This window comes from Camelus dromedarius, chromosome 2, assembly GCF_036321535.1.
Source record: "Camelus dromedarius isolate mCamDro1 chromosome 2, mCamDro1.pat, whole genome shotgun sequence".
Lineage (NCBI taxonomy): Eukaryota > Metazoa > Chordata > Mammalia > Artiodactyla > Camelidae > Camelus > Camelus dromedarius.
In genome coordinates, this window is record NC_087437.1 from 72,415,529 (window position 1) to 72,436,860 (window position 21,332).

The 21,332-nt window shown below is 36.7% G+C and overlaps 1 protein-coding gene and 1 long non-coding RNA gene across 7 annotated transcripts in view; one reads left to right on the plus strand and one right to left on the minus strand.

Annotated features, from left to right (window-relative positions):
* The window catches only part of BTLA (B and T lymphocyte associated), a 62,977-nt gene extending 44,254 nt beyond the window's left edge, over positions 1-18,723 (plus strand). For 5 of the 6 annotated variants that reach the window (XR_010384526.1, XR_010384527.1, XR_010384524.1 and 2 more), the window contains 6 exons: positions 1,377-1,409; positions 2,633-2,772; positions 3,162-4,221; positions 10,700-10,846; positions 11,008-14,632; positions 15,094-18,723. Coding sequence is in view for 1 of the 6 variants with exons in the window: in XM_064495409.1 (XP_064351479.1) it covers positions 1,377-1,409; positions 2,633-2,772; positions 3,372-3,407; positions 4,175-4,221; positions 10,700-10,724 (281 nt within the window). In the remaining 5 variants the exon portion in view is untranslated. The remainder of the gene's footprint in view (positions 1-1,376; positions 1,410-2,632; positions 2,773-3,161; positions 4,222-10,699; positions 10,847-11,007; positions 14,633-15,093) is intronic. The other variant, XM_064495409.1, reaches the window with a different exon arrangement.
* LOC135323235 (uncharacterized) overlaps positions 1-21,332 on the minus strand; it is a 53,523-nt gene that overhangs the window by 8,664 nt on the left and 23,527 nt on the right. The gene's annotated exons all lie outside the window — the stretch shown is intronic.

Below are 21,332 nucleotides of genomic sequence, written 5' to 3' on the forward strand. Positions count from 1 at the left end.
TCACCATGGTTCTTCTAGCACCCATTTATCTGTGTCCACCTATCAAAATACTACCTGTCCTGTCAAGCCCAGCTCATTTCCTAGTTCTCAGTGAAGCCTTCTGTGTTTACCCTAGTGGAAGTGGTTTGTCTTTTCTGTTCATTTTTATGCCATTTGAGGTCTTTGCCTCTCATTTATCACAGATTTCCTTGTACTGTAGAAATGCGGGAACTGCCTTTTATACTATGAAGGCTTATGATATCCTGGCAAGCAGGAACTGTCATATTTCTCTAGATCATCCCTGCTGGCTTTCCAACAGTCAAATGAATTACTTAGAAATTGTCTTTGAACTGGATGTGGATTTTCCTTTCATGAAGTAATGAAAACAAACATAACAGGGAAAGTGTCAAAGAAAAATTTTCTTTCTGTACCACGGAGTACTTAATAAATTGAGCGTGAGTTGAGGAGAAAAATGTACTCTGAAACGGTATTTAAGGGCCATGGTTTTGGTAAATAAATTTTGGAGGTATGATAGAAAGTCTTTCATTGTCTCCTCTTGAAATATCCTTCTAAGGTGGTATTGGGAATTTTCCTGCTTTGGTTCATGACTCTCTTTTGCTTTTTATGTTCAAGTTTTAATTAGAATGTAAACTGTGAAATTATACTGTACTTCCTAAGTATGTATAATTTTCATGAAGTGTTTTGTAAAAACCCTTAGAATAAATTATTATATGATTTTTTTTTAAAGTGGGGGTTGCTGTTGGGAAAGCAGTTATCTCTCAGAAGGAAGAAAAACACTTTGCAGAACCTAGTCCCAAGGGGACAGTTGACTGAGCAATCACTGACACATACACTGGTCCTTTCCAACCTGTCTTTGGTCAGTCCCTGATTAGGAGCTTCACAAAGGCAGGTGGTGATCATGTTAGCAGGAAAGTGGGGGTGGATGAGTAAGCAGGAAGTGAGAGACACAATCTTTGTTTTAGAATTAGTTCCCACCACATCATCAAAAGCACTCTTTCCTCATAACTTCCTACATTCACTTGGAGCACCTGTTGAATATGCACCTTGTTATTCCAAAAGGTGTCATACAGGCTGAATTGTGTTCTTATGCTTAAGGAGTGCAGAAGAGGGAATCAAAGCAGACAGAGGAAGGTTGTGTTTTATTTATACAGTTTTTCTTTGAGACTCAAAATAAACCCAGGGATTTACTTTGTGTCCATGGTCTTGTGATGGTCTACAAATTTCTCAAATTGCCTTTGAGCTGGATTGCTGGACTCTGTTAGTACATAAATGCAGGAGTCCTTTCAGGGACTAGCTCTGATTTCAGACAAACTTGAGTATAACCCTCATTGTTTTCACAACCAATTTTGATTCTTTATCTTGTTTTTCTATTTCAGAATGGACTCAAAATAATTCAGAACACCTTACAAGTAAGTATCAAACTTGCCAAGTAAAATTAAGGAAACTAGCTTGTTGGGCGGTCAGAGAAATCATACAAGTTGTATCTTCTTAACTGAGTGGATTTGTCTGCATTAGGTTATCTTTTGTGGAACCCTTAGTCCCTATTGCTATCCGTTCCCCTCCCCCAGACAGCTGAGTCTGTCAATCTTGGCAATGACTTGGCTGCTCGCCCAGCATAAACAGCAGCTGTGGCGTGAACAATACAGCATTTGTTAAAACTACATTATCAAACCACTTTATGCCCAGATCCAGTAGCTCCTGACCACTTTTACCCCAAAACCAAGTATATGGGGAGGGGTTTATAACTATGTTAGTATATTCAGAAATAAAGCTTTCCTGATAAAAAAAAATTTAACACAAGTACAAAATTTAAAGATGTGTGATGAATCCTGATATTTTCTACTCTATTATGTTTCAATTTTTAAAAATATTATGGGTTATCCATTAAATTGTTTCATGACCCACTACTAAGTTGCAACCTACCATGGATAAGCAGGGCCTTAATGCACATGAAGATTGACCAGTAGTGATGCACACCAGCTGCACGCCCAGCAAAGCATATCTGGAAATATCATAGATATCTGGACATACCAAAAGTATTTGGCGTTCGGAGATATCAGAGTTATGAGACAATGAAAGGGCACTGTGTTAAAGATCTTGGATTTAGTTTCAGAAACATGGTAGCTTGAGTCCCCACTGCCGCTCAATAGCTGTCTGACTTCGGGCAAGTCTTAGGACAATTACTCTTCCCAAGGCATGTAGCTGGATGAAACTATTCCCTTTTCTGAAGTGGTGAATGTGAAAGTTGAATAAGACAATGTAAATGAAAAAGCTCAGTGAAGTGCTATCTGAGAGCTGTTTTGGATAATGTTTTACAGGGGATTAACCTTTGAAGAATAAAAAACCTTTTATTTATCTTCTTTTTAAATCTATTTTTTAATCTTTTTTATCTAATAGATAAACTTTTAAATCTATTTTCAAAATATAAATTATAACTCAGAGTCACCCACATATGCTCAGGAATAAAGCAAGAGGTGGGTGAGAGTACGGAGACCAGGGGTTCTTGGGGAAAGCCTCCTGAACAGGACACAGAGGCATCAGCTGGAACTCTGTTCAGGTTCTGACAATTCAAAGCGTGTTGCCTAACACATCCCATCTTTCCTAGCTGTCTTAATATTGACTACCATTTCAGACACAAGGAATGCCTCAGGACCACCCTCCCAGGAGGAGATGGCAGACAGACAACAGGTCCTTTATAGTTTGCTTCCTTTGAGAAGTTTGCCTCTACTCATTACCTGTTTCTTCCCATTCTGCTGCCTTAGAAGCACCGAGGTGGGTTCCATCTTCTCTCTGCTGCTCTGTGCCACACTTTTAGGGTTCAGTAACAAGGGAAGATAGATTTTTTTGGTTGGTTTCTGTTGTTTTTATTTCCCACAATATTCTGCTGTAAACTATGGACAATGATTTCCTAAGGGACAACTCATCTTTCCACCAAAAAGTGAATTAGATTAATTCAGGTCTCCTCTAGTCATGATAAGGTATGCTCACCACAGCACAGTGTTCCAGCCAAGAGCTGTGCTGAGGAGAGCATATTGTTGGGACTTACTCATGCTACTGTGTCAATCTTAGGAAGAGCTCTTCTAAACTTTAAGAGTGTGGAAATAATCTCTCAGATCAATATGTGTAATTTGAGTTAGTTTGTCTCGCCCTGTTTTTCACAGCAGCATCATAGCATCCCAGTCATCCACACCCCCATCTAAATGAAAATCTAGTGTTCCCAGAGGAAACTCATCATGTCTGTACTTACTGCTGCCATAAAGACATGCTTGAACTGAAACCTCATTCGACAATAATGCATTTGAAAAACGTGGGTTTGGCTATGATGGGAACGGTATGATATTTGGAAAACAATTCTTTTCTGCTTTTGTAAGAATTCACTGGATGTCACTAGCGAACACTTAAACACGGTAAGAGAGAGATGTATGGCGAATCTCGGTCTGTCTCTGGTCTGAACCACCTCTGTGCTCTCGCTTTCCTTTTTCCCCTCTGCCATCTCATCGAATCCCTTTTCCCACAAAAGCAGCCACTGTGTAGCTATAGAAACTAAGCTGGACAGAGCAACCCTTATTTCTGCCATAAGAGAAAGCCTTGTCTGAGCAAAAGTGCTTCTGGTGTTCTGTGGTGAGGACTTCCGGAGCCGAGAACCCTTCTCGGGATCCCAAGGGAATCCTCTGTAATTCCAGCTCCACCTCTGCCACTCCAAGCCTCTTTTGAAAGTGAACTAGGCAGTAGGAGATCCTGATGATGTAGGTGAGAGGACAGCCGTGTGTGTGGCATCGAGTGCAGAATGTCCCCAGAACAAGGATTTCCAGGCTCTTAAAAATGATGTGCTAGACCCTGCCCCTTCCTCTTGGATACACTGGAGTGAGAAGTGAAGAACCAAGGAACAAAATGGGCAGCATGGATTCTCACAAGCTAAGGTGTGAGTGCCACACTAGTCACAGCAAATAAACAAGCCCAAACTAGCAATAATGCTATCAGTGGCGTGCGAGTGGGTGAGCATGGGTGGGGAGGGCGTCCCACCTCTGCCTAGGGACCGAATTTCAACCTAGTGATCTGCTTCCATAGCCCATATTCTTCCCACGACCATAACTTGCAGGGAATTGAGGATGAATTTTATTTTGTGCTGTTCGTTTACCTCTTTTGGTTTCTTATTTTTCTTTTTGAATTCCAGGGGAACAAGAAAAGCCTTCTGACACAACAGGAAGGGAAATTAACCTGGTATGTTCGGTTTAGCTGTTAAAACAAATGCAATCTCTGTTATACTATGCTAATATTTGTATACCTTCAAAAAATTTAATGAGTCTGCGTAACACTTACCACGTGTGTGGCACTGTTCTAAGTGCTATATATACTGATATACTTTTAAAATGTGCTTATTTTACATTTACCTTTGTCTGCAGCAAAAGCTCTTCAGGATTAACAAGTCTCATAATAAATGGTCTTTTGGAAGGACTTGAATGGTAGTGTAGAACCTAAGCAGAAAAGTCAGAGACTGAGTGGTGTAACCTTGCCTCTATTCTTGGCCTGTTACATGGCTTCAGGCTATTCATTTATTCTCATAAAAATGCCTTAAAGTCTTTCTGGAAGAGAGTCAGGAATTAATTAAAGAATGAATCATAAATAACCTCATAAAATGAAGTGTGATTTCTTTATAAATCACACTATCAGATAAAGAACCATGATCGTAAGTCTAGTTACTTCTCGAAAGTCCTGCGTGACGTGTATGGGCTCAGCAAGGAAGAGACATCCCGGACAAAGGAAAGGGAGTTTTGGGGGCAGTGCAAAGTTTTCCCACAAGTTCTTGGAATATAAATGTAGGCCTTCCTTTTGAGTTCAATGCTCTGTAAATATTAGAACTCAAAATAGAATGCAAGAGGAGGCAATGCATTTTTGAAAAAGAATTTTACGAAGCTCTTTGGTTAAAAATAGATAGTCATATAAATGAGGCACTGCAAAGGAACTTTTGTGTGTGTGTGTATTTCTGTTAAGAAGAGTAGAGATAAAAATGTAGCAGACTTCTTGGAATTTCCAGAAATGCCAGAAGCAGATATAGCCAATACTTCTATATAATATTAAATTTCACTTCGCATTCCCCACCAGTTTACCCAATTTTAAATCAAACTAAATAAATTCAACTTGATAAGCTTGTGTTAGATTTTTTGTAAGCATCAGTAGGCAACACTGTGTTGGGTGCTAAGGTTTTGTTTCTTCAAGTAGGGCAATTTTCATAAATATGATTTCCTTTCTTCCTATAGTGAACAACAACAATAAATTACATTTGGTTACAATCAGGCCTAAGAGCTATGACACCACTTAAAACAATAATCTAAATAATTTACTGGGCTGGTAAAACCCAGGTTGGTTAAAATAAAGTCCATATTTTTCCTGTGTAAGCTGGATGAATTGTTAATAATTTGAAGTTGAATTCAAGAGGGGTTTTTCTGTGTGTGCAATGATTTGGAAATTTTAAGTTGTTCATGTCTTTCACAGAAATGCCCAGTTTTGTCCCATTTGAATTGTCAAACATTTCAGAAAATAATCAAAGAGATGCCATATTAGATCTTTGAGACTAAAGATTTGTTAAGGAAGTTGTATGGGAATCAGTGGAATAGAAATCCAAAGTAGAGAAAGGAACTGGTAAAAATATGGCAGGTACATATAAAAGCCAAAGTTCTAATCCTATTCCACAGTGTCTTTTGAGGGTATAAAAGTGTTTGTGTAACTATAAATTGGTGAATTGTATATTTTTTAAAAATGTGCTTTATAAACTGTAAAGTGCCATACAAATATATACAGAGTAAGATAACTGCTTCACCAGCACCAGCCTCGTGGCATCCACCCACTTTGATTAAGGTGCCACAAGATAGGTTCAGCATGGGGCACCATGTTTTCTTTTACCCATCTACTCTACAAAGTTTTCCATGGAAGCCAGCCATCTTTTGGGAAAGGATCCAGGTAACTGAGTTGACAGACTATATAGACCGAAAAGTACCTCAGGGACCTCGCTGATCCATTAAAGAGTTACGGCTGTTTATTAGATCACATGACAGTCGTCTTCGCCAGTGCTCCAGGCTCCTTTGAGGCTCTTTCCATCTGAGCCAAGAGACGGAAGGTTAAGGCAATCCTTGCCTCCTTTCAGTCATTCAGCCTTGGTGTTACCTCCTGGGCAGCCCCTCCCCTCAGAGGGAGGCAATGTGCTCAGCGGTTAACACCGAGTTTGCCGGGATGGTGAGCCAGACAGGCTTGTGTGGTAGAACTCTGAACACATGCAGGGAGGATGACAAGGACCCGGGAAGGCATGTGGGCTATCAAAGGCCGTGCACCCGATAGCTTACAGCAGTTAGGCCAGACTTGAAGAACATAAATTGACTGGCAAAACCTGACTTAAAAAATGGAAATAACAATCCTTAGCATCAATGTGATACCTTCATTTTTACCGGCTGGGTCCCTTGAATAGCTAGGAACGGCTAACAAACAGTTGAAAAGAGTAAAAAAAAATTAGGACCCATTATTTTTAGTTTCCCTAAGTTTACCTCTTTCTCAGAAGCTTTAAGATATTTGCCTCCATTTGAAAGTGTAAGAATTGTCTTGTGATAGAAATCATTATCAGAATATTTTAGAACTTTTTCTAAGCTTTGCCTACCCATACCAAACTGACAGCAATTTTCAGTTCCAGATTTCAAATCATAATACTATACCTTGGCTAATTCATAATATTTATTCTTTCTGCCTCCTAAGAGGGTATCTGTTCTGCTTTAATTACTTCATCCTGGACTTTGTTAATGCTACCCATTATACTACAAGTTGCCTGAAGTTCTTATGGGATATATTCTTTTCTCATTAATTTGGGCTGTGCTTTTCATCTTGAAGAGGGATTGAAAAGTGTTGTGTGACCTCAAAAGTGACCAATAATGAAGCACAAAATAAATATTTGGGAAAACTAGGGTTCCTTAAGCCTTTGACCCTTTAATATGTGAGAATCTGCTAAAAAAAAAAAAAAAAAGATGTCAACAGCATTTGTGAGGAAGAGTAGATTATTTCTCTCGATGTATACCGACTCAGCTTGGCCTATACTAATAGTCTGCTGACGATTGTGCGCTCTCACATCCTTTGGTAGTAGTTAAAGCAACCTTTTCTCTGTTAGGTTGAGGTTCCCCAGCCCTTTAGGAGTGAGCAAACTGAAGTTGGCACCAGGCAAAATTCCCAAACACTGTTATCAGAAACTGAAATTTATGATAATAACCCTGGGATCAGGGTCCAGAAAGAGTCTGGGGTATATCTTAACCCTTGTCTGAAAGAAAACAAAGAGGACATTGGTTAAGGGAATGAACCCAAGACAGGCAGGAAGTCTACACGAAACACCTACAAAAAATGCAGCCGTATGCATGAGGAGATAAGTCTGGCCCTGATCTCCCACTGGTGATTATTAAACGATCTGCCAGTTAACAGCATTATCTGAAACAAACAGGAGGTCAAATACTATTTCCTGACCTGAGAAGTTTCATTTTAAGGAGGTTCATGTTGATGCTTGAGTCTTACGGGACCATTGGCCAAATGACTAAAATTTCTCCCAGAAACTTCTTTGGGAGCTTTTTATACTATAGCCTTGGACAACAAAAATCCTCTGTCCTAAACTGAATGATATGAATAGCAGGGCAGCAGAATATTTAAAATCAGCCACATTTTATCTGGTACACAAACACAGTATTTTCTTTGGGGCTATCAGAGACACATGTAGGGGAGAGAGGTTTGTATTGTCTGGATCAGTTTACTATACATTCTTGAAAAAGAATGTCCCAGTTTGACTAACTATCCACACATTCAGGAATGATAGTGTTTATTCCCAGTCAATCTCCCGTAATAAGAAATTTTCCTTTATCAATCTAATATTGGAGTTTTTTAAATGTAAAGGAGAAATCATTTTAGACTTGATGATATAAGAAAAGAATGGAAAGAATGAACCATACAAAAAAGATATGGAATATATCTATAGAGTAGATGTTCCCCACTCCTGACAAATGAATGCTTGTATCTACCCTGTTAGATTGCTAAGCAAATAGAAATAGTAGTAGAGCAATTAATATATGGTGCATTTTTAAACACAGTGGTGACTCAGTGTTTGGGTAACATAGACTAATATGTATGAATGTGACATAATGCTGCTGAATTAATATATTTGTGGATGTCTAACAGTGTAAAAAATCAGTGATAACAGGTATAGGCAAGCAAGTGCACAGTAATGGTTTAAGCTGCCGCATTATTGACCTGATATCAAAATAAAAGTGCAATTAATGGAACGGAGATGAGCCAGGGTATTTAGTTGGCCAGTATGAGTCAACACATTTTCATTCACCACGACTGTATCTTGTTGTTCCTCTTACTAAAGAATAGGGAAAAATCATGCAATAGTGAAGTAGTGCAGTTTGATAACCATTTATTTTTAAATGATAAGGTTATAGCCACTTAAGAGCAAGAAGAGATAGTTTCAGATTATCTGCATTTCCAGAGTGCCTGAGTCTAATTACTTCAAAAATAGCCCATAGCATTGTTCAACAGCTTGAGGATATTAGGATTCTCAGGTTCTCCTACTAAACAGTGTAATAGACCTCTTACAAAGTGAATAGCAAATGCTGGGATCCATTTGAGCGAATACGTCAGCTGCTGCACAAATGAATGTGGGGTATGTGTGTGTGAGAGAGAGGGTGGGGGGTATTGAGTTAGTATACAGAAAGAAGGGTAGTGACTTACAGAAATGGTAAAAAGAGAAACGGAAAAACCCTGACATTCCATTTCAGTTTGCTGAAGAATCTCAAAATTCTAGAGGAAATGAGTCATTAAAGAAAATGTATGAAAATAATGTATTAAGTTATGGGGCTGGGAGTATGACACCCCATAAAAGTTTTTGTCCTCAAAAGACAAAGCTGAGCTTTGGTGGCAGAGTTTTTCTTATGTAACACTGGCATTTAAGACTTTCGCCCCGTTGGATTGGGGTTGCGGGGGGAGCTGTTTTGGAGTCACCGTCACCTAGCCAGTATGGTATCATTACACCTAGAATTTTGAGCAGTCAATTCTAGGAAGACTCTTGCAGCCAAGATGCATTTTGGGCAACTAACATACAAAAGATGTATTAAAACAGCTGCTGTGGTATTCTTAAAAATAGAAACAGGAAGTAAGGGAAGGACACATTTAGCTGTTCTTATCAGAACACACAAAGCTAAACAGTACCTTCATGATTCTTTTGAATTTGAACAACACAACATTTCGGTCTATTGTTGAGAATATTCATAGCATGTCCTACTGTAAAGGTAATGTTGATAATGATTTCACCTCTGTAAATAATTTATATTTGTACCATGCTGCCAAAACCATAAATTATGTTTTTATTCCTTCTTAATAAAAGGCATCAGAGTTCTATATGTACATCCCAAATCTATTTTAGTGTTATCTACATGACTTATTTCATTAATAAAATATAAGAAAAAAATATGTAGATAATTTAATGACTTTCCATGATTCTGAAGCCTGTTGTCATCTACTCCCTTGCTATTCAAAAGATAGTCCCCAAATTAGTAAGATAGACAACCCCTGGGAGTCATCAGAAACGCAGAACCTCAGGCTTAAGAATCTGTATTTTCACAATATCACTCAGGTGATTCGTGAAGCTTGTGATCCACTTAGCCATTATGAACTCACATCTCCCCACCAGGAGTCAGGTGTGGCAGGAAGCCAGTTCACATTGACAGACTCATTTGGAAGGTTCTACATTTATCAGTTATCAGTTCTGGCTCATTAGCAGAAGGAAGGGATTAGGACTAGGTAAGGTTCTGAAACTACATTGGAGAAGATCGTATACATGCTGATGTCAATGACAAATCATAAAATGGCCATTTAAGGTAAGTATGTATAATAGGAGGGTCCCAAAGTGGGCAGGTTAAAATCGGGAGGTCAGTAATCCAAATAACAGTGACCAGAGATGAGGCATGAGTATAGGACACAAAGGGCGTGCAGGTAGAATAATTATGATAAGTGACTTTTATTAGCATTTTAATTATATATCCCTGGAGAGATACATTATAAGAACAAATCTGTATTTGGTATTTTTCATAAATATATTAATATTGTTATTTTAAAAATAATATGTATATGGTATAAGATAAACATGTAACTATGTTAATATACTTAGAAATAAAGCTTTCCCGCACAGCAAAATTTAACACAGGTACAAAATTAAAGATGTTAAGAATTCTGAAATTCAAGCTGCAAATTGAAAGTATTGCTTTTTCTATTAAAAACTATTTCTAAATCTGACCACTGAAGCAAAACAAATTAAAAGAATCAAAATTATCAGACTTCATAGACTATGTAACTGTAAGCCTGATAACACCTAGAAATCAACTGGAAATGTGTTTTTAAAAGTAAAGGCGAAGTGTTATAAAATATGTAAAAAAAATCTTTATGTATACATTGCAGGAATCATGGAGATTAAATACTAGTTTCTAAAATTCTAAAGGGATCAAGTAGATTACACAAGTGAGTGGAACATACCAGATGGATAACTGTAACAAACTGATTAACACTCGCTTTGTCTCAATTAGACGTCTGGTAGCTCTAGGAGATTACTGACATTGCTTTCCACCATTTTGCATAGGGACAATTCCTATTCATTTAATAATTTAATTCTCACTTTCTTTTTAAGTTCTTCCATGGATTTTCCTACATGAGATTTATACCTCATTCTGTGCTTCCTCAGCATTTTGGATTATAATTCTTTGTGTCTTGAGAGCAGCCTGACTCCTTCATCCACCCACATCTTGAAGGCAGGGGTTGTAGACTTCATCTATATGTATGTATTTGTTTTAAATGGTGAACATTTGTTTTAAATAAATGTTACACATAGGAATTTATTTAATCAATTATTTTAATTAAATTGATATTACTATTTTTAAAATTCAGTTATAATCTGGTTAAACTAATTTCTCAATACAATCTCCCCTTATTTCCTAGTACCAAGGATATGGAATTTCTACTCTTATTCAATGGCCTTCCATGCCTGTGTTCCTATTTCTACTTTATATATCTACCATCTCAATGTTCAAAGCTTGCTTATAGAATTACTTCTGATTATTTATTCAAAGTCTGACCAAACAGACATTTTTAGACTAGATTTTGCATTAATCTTATCTAAAGGTCCTTTTGTCCTAAGTTTGGTCTCCCCTTAATGTTCTAGTCCTGTTTCAGTCTCCAGACTTATATTCCCTTAAACCTATCCCCAGGTTAAACCATCCATCTGTGTATGTGTTGGGAAGAAGCTGATTCAAGATGTTAGGTGTAGCTATGCCTCTGGTTGGCAGAGAAATGAGATGCTTGGAATGGCCTCTGGAAAAAAAAATTAAGAGCATAAATGAAATCTTCATTTCCGAAAATAATTAAAGACTAACATATTATTGTATCTCCTCTGTTCCTAGCACTATGAAAGCAATTGTGGGTCTTAATTACCAGGCTATCAGATTTGGAGTATTTTTAATAGACATTAGGGAAACCGTTGAATGGTTTGTGTATGAGGCATTTACCTTAACCTCTCTGGGTACCAACTTTTCAAATGAAAAATGAAGATCAAAATAAAAAAATTGTCAGTAGAGCTATCCTTCTTATTGTGCCCATGACAGTATTTACAGAGAGTTCTCCATGACATTCTAAGAAACCAGTTCTGTTGATTAGAATTTGTCTTCAAGACAAAACCTATATGCCATACCAGGGCTGGATGGTCATTTGCTTCTCTTATGATGCTTGCATTCCAAGTCTCTGATTCTATAACAAGCCTGAGGAAGGACAAAAAAGATGTGTAGTTCATGATTTCTGCTTGGTAGGAACATGCAATTTGGGTGGGAGGAAAGAAAAAATAAATTAAGAGGAACTGTGTACATATTTATCAAGTGTAAGACTTAGCTACTAGTAGTCAAAAAAATTTTAGTTAATATTACAAAATTCCAAGAGATGAGGATTTATATGGTCTGAATATTTTTGTCCTCCAAATTCATATGTTGAAACCTTCACCCACAAAGGTGATAATAGTAGATTGGGGCCATTGGAAGGTAATTAGGTCGTGAAGGTGGAGCCGTTATGAATGGGATTAGTGCCTTGTAAAAGAAACCTCCAAGAGATCTGTAGCCACTCCCACCATGTAAAGACCCAATAGGCAGTTTCTGCAATCTGAAGACGGCCCTCACCGGAAACATACTGGCACCCTGATCTTGGACATCTAGCCTGCAGAACTGTGAGAAATAAATTTTTATTGTTTATGAGTCACCTATTTTATGATATTTTGTTATAACGTACCAATTGGACCAAGACAAGGATGTTTCATACACGATAAAACTCTTATCCCCATTAAAGTGTATATATTCAACAACAGGAAGTGACAGCTATCTCTGTATCTTTTTAAAAACCATTTAAAAAGAGAATGAAAAAAGGTCATTTTAAAAAAATGTTTTTTAAGCCTGAATAGGAAGTGAAATCAATCTGATTGATATATCATATTTAGGCTACTGTAGGAGCCTGGCCAGAGTTCTCTACTGGGCTTCTTCATGTTAACATCCATCAGAATGTTCAGCCAGAGATGGTAAAAGAAGGTGGTTCCATGGGTATAAACTGCCATTCATCTTTACCTTTAATGTTCCTTCTGGGGCTTATATGGGGGGAATAGATTTAGCCTAAATATGTCAGAGGGATGTAGTTAAAGGACTGGACCTCAGACAAACCTAAGACCTGAACTTAAAGAAGGATAATCCTCAGAAATTGATCTTGAACTCACCTGATGGAAATGTCTTGGGATTTCTTTATACCAGTTATTTGTACATGGTGAGTGGGTAGGCAGATAAGCTAGAAACTGCAGAGAAGTCAGGCAGGAGAGGGTACCAGGAGGGTCTGAAGTTTACTCCTGGCTTACAACTCCAACAATAACAAAGATTCATTTTTACTCTGGTAGATTTCTCACTCAAAATGGGTAGAATCATTTATAGCTTATGCAACTACTGAGGTATTTAGAGGCTTAGGATGAAAAATTCTGCCAGGGGAAATGCTATATTGCAACTCTGAGTGATTTGTAACTGTACTAAAAGTACTCAGTGTTCTTTAAATGGTTTGTTATTTTCTCTTCTGAGCTATGTCTCCCTGTTCTTGGAAACTGATTTAGATTTATTTCTCAGGCAGCTGGAATATTTTCTTCCAGTAAGGTAAATGGGTGGTATGCTTTTTTTTTTAATCCGTCTATGTCTGAGAGTGTGTTTATCTTGCCCTCACATATAATTTGGCTGGATACAAAATTCTTGATAACATTTTTCTTTCAGAATGATGTAGCTACTATTTTAATTGGTTCTGACTTTGAGCATTATAGAAACAAAGTCTATTAAAAATATGATTTTTTTTCCATTTTAGGTAACTTGTATGTTTGTTTCTTTTTCCTGATACATAATTGCAGAAATGTTTTTTTATCCTTGAAATTCTGAATTTCAAGTAGCATTTTTCCAAGTGTGTCTTTCTTAATTCTTCTCTACTTCTGGAATCTCAGCTGAAAGCATATTTTTCCTCTTGGTGCTCTCCTCTAGTTCCCTTATCTTTTGGCTAATCATATTCCTTGCTTTTCAGTTTTCTTTGAGTTATGGATAATTAGTTCCTCATGTTTTTTAAGTCATTGATTTGGCAATCTGTGGTATCCTGATCACTACCTCTCCTGGCTTTTTAAAAAAATTTTAAGTAGAAATTTTATAGACATAAAACATTCATAAAGAAAAAAAAAGCACAAATAATAAGTGCAAAGGTCATTGAATTTCAATTGTATGTCTTCAAGTAATTGAAACTGAGTCCCCCCAAAACCAAGTTCCTCTGATAAGTTTATGATTAACCTCTCTAGCCAAAATTTTATTCCCTTTCTTGTCCAGAACCTATTCCCCTCAAGACTGAAGAATATCAGACAAAAGGGGGAATTGAAACCACATACGAACCCCTTTGTCTCTGTCCTTTGAAGTAAAAGGCTTTTAGGTTAGTCTCCCAGGCCTCCCCGGAGTCTCGAAAGGCTGGCTCAGGATTTAATGGTTAGGAAATGAGAAGATGTACCAAGGAGAAGTAGCTGTTGGGCCGAGAAACTGGTAACAATTTTAGACTATAAATCCACCACATAGCAGAATCACTGAACTCCCATTTCCCTGAAGTTATGGATAAAGTCCCGACACACATTCCTAAGTTGTGCCTGGGTCTTTTACGCACTGCCTGTCTGGACTCCTTGCTTGGTGCTCTGTAATAAATGCTGCACTTTCCTCCACCGCAACCCGGTGTCAGTAGATTGACTTTGCTTCATGCTGGCGCAGAGACCCAAGTTTGGTTGGGTAACAATTTTGGTACCTCAGATGTGGTAGCACATCAGCCCTGGCCGGTGACAGCTCTTGGATCCTGTCCAGCAGCTGCTTAAGCACCTTTGTCTCAGGGACAGTCCAGAGTGCTGGCCACTGACCAGGTGCTGCTGGCCCATGGTGCTTTCAATTCTGTGATGAAGGAAACAAAGCTCTGGTTTTGGTCTGTGTCTGCTAATTGACAGAGATGGACATTCGGGAGTCAACAGGCTTGATGTAGGAGGGTAAGTCGCTTTGATGTGTACAGCAAATAACTCCATTTCTCTCTACCCTGGGCTTTTTCTCCCCAGAATAAGCCTGTTTGTCTTGTATTGGGGTGGGGTACCCTGCTGGAGAAAGGAAAAATTGTTGGACTTCATTTGTGAACCAATTCTTTGTTTCTTTGGATGCTAGCATTCAGTTTTGGGGGACACCATTTGTATTTTGTCCTTTTTGTTTTTAACGGATGGAGAATGTGCCTCTGGGGCACATTTTGGAAAAATGGTCTGATTATAGCTATGAACCTATGATTAAGGAAAAACTAATTTTTTAACACTGCATGGCCACAATATTCTTTAGACTGAAGAAAATTAGTTAAGATGAAACACTTTTGAAATTCTATAAATGGTTCTTTTTGCATATGCAGTTAGAAAAATCTGGCTTGATAGAGTTTTGTTCTGTTTTTGTTTTTGTTTTTGTTTTTCAGAATTCTGACCCTGAGAGGACAAAAATATTCCTAGGAGAAACCTTGAAGTTACAACTCTCTATCATGGCCGTGAAATGCAAACACAGCCCACATTGCCTAAGACACCTGACCTTGAGTTAATTACCAAAACTTCAAACCAAAAGAAAAAAAAAAAAGGAGGGGAAAGAGGCTTCTTTAAACTCAAATAAAATAAGCAATTTTAACTTATTCCAACTGTTATTTTTGGTTTTGCGTTTGTCAGATGAATCGCTATGATGTGTAAGGTCATTACTCCCTGTCTTTCCATTTGCATGTTGTTTGTTGTTAAAAAGAAAGACTTTTGTTTGAGAAAGTTGAACTTGTTGGACTTCACCTATTTATTTTTGGCCCGCAGGAATTAGATTTTGTTCTTTGTGTGTGTGTTTGCATTTGGCTTGTGGTTAAGTGTGCCCACTATGGGAGATTCAAATTCATTTCCTGAATGCAGCCCCTTCAGTTGCGTTCCCCAGAACTGAACTGCTTTCAGTTACAAACCAATGAAATGTAAAAAGATGATTTTCCTTTGCAATATGGCCTGGCCATAATGCTCCCTAGATTTAGGGGAAAAAGTGGCTTATTAACGGATCCCTAAACTATGCTACTATTATACAATTAGAATTGTTTTCAATAGAGAGAGAAAAAGGAGATAAAATTTATAAACTAAGAAGTTTTACATTGTAATATCTGATTCATAAATAAGTTTTAAAATGAAACTATGAGATCTCTGTCTGTCCGAAAGTACAGATGTCTATGTGTGATACTATGATAAATTATAAGAGATAAAGGGGATAAAAGTTTTTTTAGTGAACCCTTGGGAAGTAATTGTGTTTTAGAAATGTCTACTTAAAAATAATTTTCCCAGATGTTTGGTAATTTGAAACTTTGGAGTTTTGCAAAGTTAAATTAAATGATAAGAACTCATTGAATGTCTAAATCATTTTTAAGATAAAATAGTAAAACATTGATTGCTAGACAAGTCTAAGTTTGTCTTCTTTTGCCTTGTTATGAGAAAAATTAACATGTTTTGGTTTATTAGATACACATCTTGTACCACATTAAAAAGAGAAATTATACTTTGAGAAAATGTATGCTTTTAGAGGTTATAGACTATGTTAAGTTTGCTGATCAGGAAATACTGGTATAACAGACAGAGTCAATTACTTGCTTCTTGGTTTTTGCTAGAGGTTAAGGTTTTTAAGGGTTAAAAATTATAATATATGTAATTAAACTACTAAAATAATAAAAATACATTTCAGTGTATAAAAAAAGTAGGATATATGTTGTCAGTGATAGAAGGTATATAGAATGAAAATAATCTGTTTAAGGCAAAAAAAAAAAAAAAAAAAAAAAAGGAGAATAATTTTGTCCTAAATCTGGTTGTTTCTGGATGGGAAAAAAAAAATAAATGGGATAAACTAATATGGATACAGAAAGTGATGGAAGGTTTGTAGAAAGGAATCTTGAGAAAAGGATTTTGTACTTGGTCAGGATTGACTAAGGTTAGATTAAATTTAATTAAATAAATGAATTTTGTTACTAACAGTAAGCTGGTACGAAACTGACTTTGGTTTTCTCTGTTAAGAGAACAAAGTTTTCTTGCTATACTGCTTCTGGTAACACATGGGGTGAGTTTCTTTTGAAGCATTTTGTCAGTTTGGTGATGTGGAAAAGTATTGTTTCACAGTGATCTATAATTCTATTTGACCAAGTGTTTTGAAACTTTTTAATAGTTTTTGGCAGACTTCCCAAATATCAAATTCTAATTAAAGTTCTTTGACCTCCAGCTAACTTTGGGATGCTTCAGAAGGCCCCTGAGTCATCTCAGAAAAAAATATTAAATGGACTAGGATTATTTAATAGGTTAAATTACATAGAAAACATTGTCAAATAATAAACATTCTTAGGTCTTACTGTGTGGGTAAATATCATTAATATAAATGCTCTAAAAATTATATAAAATTTCTAAAATTTGAATATGTCCTGGTATTATGTTCTCACTTATACTTCTGGTTATTATTTTAATATGTTGTATGGCACAGCAACTTGGTTAAGTTTCTTTATCAATTAAATTGTGCTCAGATCTTTGTGCCTTTTTAAGTTTTTCATCATTCATAGACAGTTATTGTTTCACTCTGATGCTTTTGCAAAAGTAATTTATCTTCAAGAAGAGTCATCAAAAGGACTTTTCAACAGGTACCGATAACTTTCAGATCGTACTGCTGAACTAGGTAAGAAATTTTAAAATTTTGATGGAAACCCTAAAGGTTTCGTAAGACTGTTAATAACATTTCAATTACTGTCTTTCAGTCTGCATTTTCCAGATAAAAGGAAACCTCTCCCCTTAAGCTGAATATGATGTATAACAACTTGATAAATTATACTTTATAAGTAGAATTGAAACATTTATCTTTTTCTCTTTACCTAATCCCTCCAGAAATGGAAAACTCTTAGGTTCCCAGCTGCCTAATCAGGTGAACAAGGAAGGTCACCTCCTGACAGATGCAAGAATCTGAAGATATTTTGAGGACCTTGAGAAGAGAGGAATTCACAGGCAGAATCTGTGACAAGCCCTCGGCATGGCTTTTTAGGCCTTGAGTAATCTTTTAAAAGTTCAGTCTAAGATTAGTTATGAAGAATTCCAGCACAACCAATTTATTATTATTATTTTTTTTTACTAATTTCATCTGTTTCTTTTTACTTTTTGTTTGTTTGTTTTGTCTTTTTGAGGCGGGGATGGGAGGTAATTAGGTTTTGTTTATTTATTTATTTTTCAGTGGAGGTACTGGGGATTGGACCCAGGACCTTGTGAATGCTAACCACATACTCTACCACTGGGTTATACCCTCCCCACCCTTGGCACAGCCAATTTAAAAGAGCCTATATGATCAACTAATCAGACTTATTTGGCAAACAAAGTAGTCTTAACTTGGCTATATCTGATAAAAATGAAGGTAATTTTAGAGAAAAAAGATTATGTTTCAATGGATATTAAATTCTATTTTTGTTAAATAAGGTCAGTAGTTGCTGCCTGAGACTCCCTTTCCAAATAGACCTTTGTTGCTATGTTATGTTATTGTAAAGTTTAATTAAGTTCTTAAGAAGATATTCTAAGCTTGTTTCTGAAGCTGATCAAGGTAATCTATCTTTGGATGAAGATCAGATGGCCCATGAGCTACAACAAGGGGATTATGCATACTGGAAAAAGCATTATTTAAAGGACTGTCTCCAACCTAGATAAAAGGACTCTTGTCAAATATTCTTAAGTACCTCATACACAGTGAAACTGAAAGAAATTAACTCTTGAATTCATACTTCCCACTTAAGAAGTTCCTCTATATTGGACTGGTCAATAGAAAGGACTGCTGACCTCAAATAACACCCACAACAAGACAAGAAGATGAGAGCAATGTTAGACAGCTAATGCAAGAATCCACACCAGGCCAGTAAGACCTATCATACTAATTTAATTGAACTATTTACTAAATGTTTGTTTCCCTATCAACATTGAAAGTTATTGTTTTACTTCTAGCTATACTATTGCCCCTAGTGTTTAGGATGAAAAAAAAAATGTCTAATAAAGTTATCACAGAGTGTCACTACTCATGGCATATATCACTGCTTGAAGTCGACTGCTTGAAGCACCTCTACAATGTTTGTGTGATGGTTTGGTATAAATGTATAAAATGTTTCCCTGTCAGCATACCTCTGCACTTGATTGTTATGTGTGGTTAGTTTTCCCCCAACATGGATAACTAGGCAAATATGTAAACAAAAACAAAAAAGGAGGCCAAGCGCCTAGGGAGATAATGGACACAGGGCAAGCAGCAGCCACCCTGGCAACAAGAGACAAAGATATTGGTTGTGCTTTACGCTTTCTATCCAACGATTTGCAATCAAAGGGAGAAAATGATGGAGGAAATTGTCACATATTTAAGTATGGGGCAGTCATTCTGGCTTATATTTTACTTAAACCAAAACAGCCCATTTGTGGTCTGTTAAACATGCATTGTTATAGCTGCTCTAACTATTAAAAGAAAAAAATACATTTAGAAATCAGAATGGAGTATTTATGGTTCAGACATCTAAAATGGAGCTACATGCCATTTTAGACATGATTTTAGACACTTTTTTTGCATTACCGAGAAATTGAGTTTTCCAAATAGTATAATACTTAAGGACACCATCAAATCCTCAAAATAATATCTGCCAGCAGCTGCCAACTGCAACCTTATGACCATCATGGTCTCCTCTTGTAACAACGAAAGCTTTCTCTTACTTTAGGAATAGTAGTGGCAAATAAGACAGCTCAAACTATAGCCTCCCAGCAGAAGGCATAAAATTCTTCAGCTAGAATACTGGACAATAAAATTGCTTTAAATCATATTTTGACACACACACAAAAACAACATATGTGTAGTGGCCAATAGTTCCAGTTATGTATAATTAATACCCCTGGAAAAATTAAAACCAAAACAAAGAATAATTTAAAAAGATTTACTGGATATATGTAAAGAGGAAACACTCCAAAACTTATTTTCCTGTTTCCATCTAAAATAGGACTATTTTGGGAAGTACCACAAGGGTGCATTTTGATCATTATCCTCATTGTAATATGTCCACTAATTTTCAAATGTGTGCTCAGATGCTGTGACAAATCAATCAGAGAGGTAATAATCCATTAAGTCTACTTCTGGTTTTATATTTGAAGGAAACAACTTCAGTGTCTTCAAGAGATATCTGCACTTCCATAGTCATTGCAGTGTTATTCATAATAACCAAGATGCAGAAACAATTTAAGTATTCATCAATAGGGGAACAGATAAAGAAAATGAAATATATATAAAATATAACAAACAACATGAATGAACCTAGAAGGCATCATGCTAAGTGAAAGAAGGCAGACCAAGAAAGGCAAATATTGTATGATATCACTTTTATGTGGAATCTGAAAAAACAGAACTCATAGAAACAAAGAGTAGCATCATGGCTGCCAGGGACTAAGGGGGGCGAGGGTGGTGGTGGTGGGAAATGAAGAACTGTTGGACAAAGGGTACAAAATTTTACTTATAAGATGAATAACTTCTTGGAATCTGATGTACAGCATGCTGACTCGAGTTAATAATATTGTGTCGTATACTTGAAATTTGCTAAGAGAATAGATCCTAAGTGTTCTGACCACTAAGGTGATGGTTGTTTTAAGTAACTTGATTGGGGTAATTCTTTCAGAAATTATACACATACCAAATCAACACATTGCTTCTCTTAGATACACACAATTTTATTTGTCAGTTATACCTCAATAAAGCTGGTGGGAAAAATATTATCATCAGTAACCCCTATTTTACTTCCCCGGATATTAAAAACAGCTGACTGATCACACTCAGAAGAATCATTGTATTTTGCCTGTTTGTCCTTGTTTGATTGTTGGATAAAGTTTTATATTTTGAATCATGCATACATGCAGGAACTTAAAAAACAGGAATAATCTTACTAGTCACAATAATAAAAACAGCATTTAAAAGAGCTTACTTACTCCATAGAGCAAAATATCTTCCTGAGAAGCTACTCTAACTGCAAACATATGTTTGGTTATTCCCTTTTGTCTGCACTGAGAACTGCAGAACTCTGGGCTTGGAACAACACCGTCCAAACTTTTGATCTAAGAGATTTGATCAAATTCTAGCACGGCTTCTGCATATTAAGGCTGTGTCCCTAGCATGACCTCAACGCCTCTTAAAATGCCAGTCTGAGAGAGCTCAGTGCTGCCAGGGGAATTCACTGTCTGTTCCAGGAAAAACTTGATAATAAGCAGATATCCCTGAACCTCCCTGAACAAAGAGCTGAGAATCACCTCTTTGAAATGCAAACATTCAGGGACACAACTCTAGCTTTCATTCCCAGTCCCTGTGAAAAATAAGGGCCTAACTTTCATGGTGACCTTGCTCCTCTGCCTCTTGTTACAAAAATAGAAGTGTTTTTCTTCTCTAGATAAGCACCAATTAACAAACCTAGTCACATGGACCAACCTCCCTTAATATCTTTCAGAGCCTTTCCTTTAGCATATCCTAGCCTTTAAAAAGTCTCCAGCCTTTTGTTTCAGTGAAGTTGCATTTGGTTTCACACAGAATCCATTTCCCTATTGAAATAGTTATTGAATAAAATCTATCTTTACCACTTTAACTACTGTCTGGCTTTATTTATCTTTGACAGCATCATCTTAA